The sequence below is a fragment of the Microtus ochrogaster genome, chromosome 2 (assembly GCF_000317375.1).
Source record: "Microtus ochrogaster isolate Prairie Vole_2 chromosome 2, MicOch1.0, whole genome shotgun sequence".
NCBI classification, from domain to species: domain Eukaryota; kingdom Metazoa; phylum Chordata; class Mammalia; order Rodentia; family Cricetidae; genus Microtus; species Microtus ochrogaster.
This window is the reverse complement of record NC_022010.1, coordinates 55,642,121-55,649,447: the sequence shown is the minus strand read 5'-3', so window position 1 is coordinate 55,649,447 and position 7,327 is coordinate 55,642,121. Positions and strand designations below refer to the sequence as shown.

Below are 7,327 nucleotides of genomic sequence, written 5' to 3'. Positions count from 1 at the left end.
GAGAGAGAGAGAGAGAGAGAGAGAGAGAGAGAGAGAAAGAAAGAAGAATATACTTTCATATACTAATGTAACAAAGAAATAGTGATCCTGGGAAGACGGCTTGAGTTCATAAAGACATGTAAATAATTGCCAGTAAGCACATAATAAATATTGTCAAAGCAGACCTTTTCCAGAATTTTCTCAGGACAGACCAATTTAAATACAAACGCCTGGCACATACTTTAGATTGTATCTGGGAAAGCATGGAAGCAAGGCAGAAGGCCATATCCAGATTTGGGGACCACTGAGGACAGCACTCACCACCCTTTCACCAAATTGGTTTTGTGAATCATGTAGCTATGATCTGACATCTAACAAGAATAAACATCTTATAAATTAAATATAAATGTTTAACACTAGAGTCATGAAATCACATCCAAGAACAACCCAGGAAACAAAATGCACTTGAGGTAAAAGGGCCCCTGCCTTTCCTCCTTGAGTCTCTCACTCTTCCCCACGGGTCATTCTTTTATCCACGTCTGACAGGGAGTTACAGGATCGATGGTGATAATGTGAAATGCCATGGAACTACACCAAAAACTTCTGGCAGCAAAATGTTAACTGCACAAACGAGGGAGAGGGGAAGGAAGGAGAGGGAAGGAAAGAAACCTGTCTATAATAATAAAAGGAAAATTATTCAAAAGCACAAAGGGATACTAGTCATTTTAAAATTTGTACAGTGTTAACTGTTGTGATTAAGTACATACCTAGTAATGAAGCTTCAAACCACATAAGGCAAAATTTAACTAAACTAAGCGACAGTTTCACAATCACATGTGGAGGTTTTGACACCTCTTCTTTGGAAATGGATTGAGCAATCAGAACTTTAAAAAGTAGTATAGACCTACAACATATTAATAATAGTACCAATTATAGTGACCAAAGAGACATTCGTAAAAACAATTTCAATGTACATAATGTGTATTTTTTCAAGTGACCTAGGTACATTTATCAAAGTTGATTTTGTGCTGGATCATAATACAGATCTCTACATTTAAGAAGGTTAGGGGCCATCAAGATGAGTCAGCAGGTAAGGCATATGCAGCCTCAGCTGAAGACCTGAACTTGAAACCTGGATCCCAAGTAGAAAAAGAGAACAAACTCCTCCAGTTGTCCTATGAACCTCACATAAGTGCTGCGTCCTGGGTGCACACACACACACACACACACACACAATACATATGTAGTGTATGTACATAAGTAGTTTTTAAAAACTTGAAGATGGTTAAATTTACTTCATGTAAATGCTTTTCATGTTTTCTTAATGTTGAAAATGGATTATTAACTTCTGTATTTTATGTCATACTTATATTTTATACATTTTGACATAGAAGGAAATACACTGGTATTTTTCTCTTGGGAGAAAAGTCGATTTGCTTTCATGCTGATCAGTCTGCTTAGGATCTGTGGTTCTGGTGAAGCAGAACTCAGACTAGAGTTCCACCTCTTTAGCTAGCAGCCCGGCCTGTGCCATCTTTGAAATCGTTATTTCATGGACTCTGCTCCTTATCTTGTCCCTCTCTCCACTGGTAACTTCCAACAGCTTTACCTCATATGCTTTAAGACAGACTCCATAGTCTATGACACCAACCCAAAAATTGATGTGCTTCTTGGTCAACTCATCCCTTATTCCCTTATAACGGAGGACTGTCCCTTCCTACCTGAGTCCAGTGCCTCCACTTTACTCTGGATCCCACTGCTTCCCTTCTTAGAGATTTTTTCTCATTTTTTGTTTGTTTGCTTGCTTGCTTGGATTTTTGTTTGTTTTTGTTTTTTGATATGTATCAATCTTACAGATGGCACAAGGAAGACATCTTAGTAAAATGCTTATTGTAAGGAGTTTAATGTCCTGAAATTCATGATAATGACTAACAGAACAGTCTATTCCATGGGATATTTGTAGAAAACCTGCTTATTGAAAATAATCAGCTTGATGGTTTTTTAGGGCTCACGCCCTATGCTGGGATGCCTTGGTGCAGGGAGGAGAAGCAGGTCCTACCCCAACTTGATATGCCAGGCTTTGTGATTCCCCAAGGGAGGCCTGCCCTTTCTGAGGAGTGGATGGGGAGGGGATAAAAAAGAGGTGGAGGAGGAAGCCTAAGGAAAGGCAGGAGGGGAAATTGTGGTTGGTATGTAAAATAAATAAAAAATTGAAAATAAGAAAAGTTTTAAAGTATGAATATTAGAGTGGCTATGTTACCTGCAACAAACCTGTAATTCCAGAGTCAGGAGACGAAGGCAGGAGGAAGATCATAGTCCAGGGTTAGGTTGAAAGATAATTTTATTTCTTAAAAATCTCAGAATGTCACACTTACCATTCCCATCAGGTACCAAAATAGTGAAGAAGATCAGTAACCTCAAAGCCGAGGTCCTCCCTACAGAGTTCATCTGGAGTGGTTTCCAGTTAAACACAAATCACCATGAGCTCTGGATGGGATTCACTGAAACGTTGAGCTCAGTTCACCAGATTTAAAGTTGACTTTTCTTCCTCATTTTGCCTATTTTGTCTTCATCCGCATTCTCTGTGCTTTTGGATGATTAAGCCTGCCCAGGAAGAAATAGCAGTGATGTTTGCCGAATGATGAAGAAAGAAGTGAAAGCTTAAATTAAAACATTAAGATATATTTTTATGGCAGTTCCTCTTTTAATGCAATATTTTTAATTTACTTTTATTTTTTGTTTCTGTTTGCGCTAACATTTTCCTCACTCCCCTTCCACCCTCCCTTTTGCCCCTAGTACTCCCAACTTACTCAAGAGATGTTGTTTTTTTCTCCTTTCTAGGCAGACCCATATATTATGTCTTTCTTAGGGTTCTCTTTGTTGTCTAGGGTCTCAGGGGTTGTGGACTGTAGGCTGGTTATTCTTTGCTTTGTGTTTAAAAGCCATTTATGGGTCAGTACATATTACAATGTTCTTTCTGGGTCTGGGTTACCTCATTCAGTGTGGTTTTTTTTTTTTATTCTTCCATTTGCATGCAAATTTTAAAATGTTATTTTTTTTTTACCACTGAGTAGTACTCCACTGTGTAAATGTAACTTACTTTCCTTATCCATTCTTTCACTGAGGGACATCTAGGTTGTTTCCAGGTTCTGGTTATTATGAATAATGCTGACATGAACATAAACATAATTGAGCAAGTGTCCTTTGCTATGATTGAGCACCCTTTGGGTATACGCCCAAAAGTGGTATTATTGAGTCTTGAGGTAGATTGGTTCCAAATTTTCTGAGAAATCACCATGCTGATCCAAAAGCAGCTGTACAAGTTTGCACTTCGAGAAGCAATGGGGAAGTATTCCCCTTACTCCATATACTTTCTGAACATAAATTGTCATCAGTGTTTTCAATCTTGGCCATTTTGACAGCTGTACAATGGAGTCTCAGATTTGTTTTGATTTGCATTGCTCTGGTGGCTAAGGATGTTGAGAATTTCCTTAAGTGTTTTTTGGCCATTTGAGATTGTGAATTCTCTGTTTAGGTGTATGATCCATTTTTTAATTGGATTATTTGTTCTTTTGATGCCTAGTTTTTTTTAGTTCTTTGTATATTTTGGAGATCAGCCCTATGTCAGATGTGGAATTGGTGAAGATATTTTCCCATTCTGTAGGCTGCCATTTTGTCTTAGTGACCATGTCCTTTACTTTGGAGAAACGTCTCAGTTTAGAGAAGTTCCATTTCTTAATTATTGCTCTCAGTGTCTATGCTTCTGGAGTTATATGTAGGAAGTGGTCTCCTGTACCCGTGTGTTCAAGGCTATTTCCCACTTTTTCTTCTATGAGATTCAGTGTGGTTGGTTTTATGTTGAGGTCTTTGATCCATTTGGACTTGAGTTTAGTGCATAGGGATATTATATGGATGTATTTGCATTCTTCTACATGTCAATATTCAGTTATGATAGCACCATTCATTTAAGATGTTTTCATTTTATAATTTTAGCTTCTTTATCAAAAACCAGGTGTACTTAATTGTGTTGGTTGATGTCCAGGTCTTAGATTTGAATTGGTTGGTCCTCCTGCCTTTTTTATGCCAAATATCAATCTGTTTTTATGACTGTAGCTCTATAGTAAAGTTTGAAGTCAGGGATGGATATGGAGATAGATATGAAGAGAGTGGAAAGCCTTTTCCTGTTTCTGATTTCAGTGGGATCATTTTGAGTTTCTCTCCATTTAGTTTAATGTTGTCTGTTGTTTTGCTGTACATTGTCTTCGTTATGTTTATACATATTCCTTGTATTCCTAATCTTTTTCAAAATCTAATGAGAAGATTTTTTTCAGCATCTAATGAAAAGATCATGTTGTTGTTTTTTTCAGATTGTTTATATAGTGGATTACATTGACAGATTTTTTTTTATATGTTGAGCTATCACCGAATCTCTGTAATGAAGCCTACTATATAGCACAGAGGAAGTTTCCACAATACTAGGTTTCCAAACCACCCTTAGGACTATGAATTATAGTTTGGTTGTTTCCAGTGTCTGGCTATTATGAATATAGCAACAATAAACATGGTTGAGAAAGTGCCTTAGTGACAGGATGAAGAGTCCTTTTGGTATATGTCCAAGGTGGTTCCTACATTGAGGAACAGATAATGTGGTACATTGACACAATGGAGCATTACTCAGCTCTCTTTTAAAAACTGACATCATGAGATTTGCAGTCAAATGGGTGGAAGTAGAAAAGAATCATCCTGAGTGAAGTAACCCAGGAAGACATACATGGTATGTATTCTATTCACTTATATGTGGGTATTAGATGTTAAATAAATAGGAGCCAAGCTATAATCCATAGATCTGGGGAGGTTAGGTATAGAGGAAAGGACTGAGGGAAAGCATGGACCTCCCTTTAACAATAGATTTTTAAGGGTGGACTGGAAGCAGGGCTAATGGCAGCAGCAGGATCAGGTGGGGAGGGGGAGGGTACACGGAATTCCGGGAAAGACAACTAGAACTGAGGGGCATTTGAGGGGTGGTATGGAAACCTAGTTTCGTGGATGTTTTCAGACAAAATTCGTTTTGTTGGTTCCCTCACCGCACCCCTCTTCCTCATCCTCCCTTCTGCCCTCCCACCATCAGAAGTCTCGTTTCCTCTCTCACGTCACACGTGACCCCCTCCGCATTCTCAACACTTCCTGTTCCCTTCTAATAATCGCGTATCTCTACACCCACACAGCCATGCCCCTTTATTTACATATATATAAGCATTAAAATTTAAAGTTTATTTTGTCTAAGTTAGATATTTATTTTACTGCTTTCCAGATCCAAACTCAGACAAATTTCTGTGTACTTGAATAAAATTCCATTGTGTATACATATAGCACTTTTATTAAATTTATCTGTTGGTGCACATCTAGACACATTCCATTTTTGCTATAATGAATAATGTAGCAACAGACTTGAATGCACAGGTATCTTTTTGCTGTGATATTGTATCCTGTGGACATACGCCCAGGAGTGGTATAGCTAGGTCATGTGGTAGCTCTGCTTCCATAGTAAGCACACCAGTTTATGCTCTCACCAGCAGTGAAGAAAGGTTCTTCTTTCCCACATTCACGTCAGCATTTGTAATTTGTTTATTTGATCTCAGCCATTCTGGCATGGATGAAATGAAGCCTCAAGGTGGTTTGGATTTGTATTTCTAACAGATAAAAATGAAAGACAATTCTGCAAAGTAGGACTCTTGAGCTTGCTTCCAGTTCAGTGGTCACTAGCCAGTCAGGAGGGGAGTGGTAGGTAAGTGAGTTAATATGCCAACCCCTCCCTTCCCAAATTCCAGCAGCTCTCCTCTCATTGCTTATACTGAGTCTCAGAGTTCTGAAAATGTGCACTAGGGCAGCTTAGTTGTTGCCTGGATGGAGGAACAGAGCTTCTGGGCTTCTGACTCTACCATTTTTACTGATGTGACCCAACAGATTTGCTCTGAAATGACTTAGAGTCATTTCTACACCACAGTTCCTGAAAAAAATCTACGTTTTCCAGACCCCAAAGTCCCACTGACCTCAGAAGCTAAACTCTGCTATTTATATGGAAGCTACATAAAACACCTACTACATAAAAGATGTATCCATTTTCAAGGTGACAACCTTTTGCCACATATGCCTTTGCCTTCTTTTAGAACATGTCAGGTTCTCTGGTCTCTGCCTTCCTTCACAGCCAGCTTTACCACCTTCCCCCACTGCTCTGGACAGCCCTCTGACCCTTCCTCACCTGCTCCTCTAAAGTGCACATTCAACACTTGATTGCCCACGTTGATTTCCTGTTCAGGCTGATGTTATAACAAATATTTCCACCACAAAATACAAGCATTTCATGTAATGGCATTAATTTCATGAGCAAAAATACCACATAGATATGTATAAAGCAGATATTGGTTAGCACCTTGTGATGGCTTGAGGTTGTTAGACTCAGCTTAGTTTAGAATACACTGCCCTTTGTTCATCTCTCATCTGAGCCACATGCAAATTTGTTCAAATGCTGCAAGTTCTATGTCTTCCTAACCTCTGCCAAAAAAAAAAAAATGTTTAACCTATTAACACCTCTAAATGATTTTGATGATAACTTAGAATTTGGTTTGTTCCTGAGCGTTTGGCCTATTTTGTTTCACTCAGAATGAGCACAGCCCTGGGACTCTCCATTGTCTGATCTCACAATGTTTTAATAAATAGCATCACAAAGAGAAACAGACACTGTGAAATGAACCAAAGTGAGCACTGAAGGAATTTGCTGTATCTTACCTGAAGATCTGTAACAAAGAGAACAAAACTAAGTTAGATAGATGATAGATAGATAGATAGATAGATAGATAGATAGATAGATAGATAGATAGATAGATAGATATAGATAGACAGATAGATAAAAATCAATGGCTCAACATTCAAGAGCACATACTGCTTTCACAAAGAGATCTGAGTTTGATTCCGCGCAACCACATCAGATTGCACTGCAATTCCAGTGCTAGGGTATCTGAGAGTCTCTTGTGGCTTCTGTTGCCACCTGAACACACATGGTGCACATGCACACATGCAGGCAAAATACACATACATATAAAATAAAATAATGTTTTATCTTTAGTGATACAAGCTCAATAACAGTACATCAAGGTGAAAACACAGTCGAACAAATGTATATGGAATTAATTCATGAATATGGCTCACTATTATTTGTGTTTTAAAGAATTCCTTTAGTATCATTGAGTCTGATAAGTTATGTTTTTCATATACGTACATACATACACACATATATACATGTATATATATGTATATGTGTATATATATATATATATATATATATATATAT

General features: G+C 38.0%; 1 protein-coding gene across 1 annotated transcript in view; it reads right to left on the bottom strand.

Annotated features, from left to right (window-relative positions):
• The window catches only part of LOC101992253 (cell surface glycoprotein CD200 receptor 2), a 13,864-nt gene extending 11,437 nt beyond the window's left edge, over positions 1 to 2,427 (bottom strand). Inside the window, exon 1 of the mRNA XM_013351854.1 lies at positions 2,355 to 2,427. Coding sequence (XP_013207308.1) covers positions 2,355 to 2,427 — 73 coding nt within the window. The remainder of the gene's footprint in view (positions 1 to 2,354) is intronic.
• Positions 2,428 to 7,327: the final 4,900 nt, after the last annotated feature.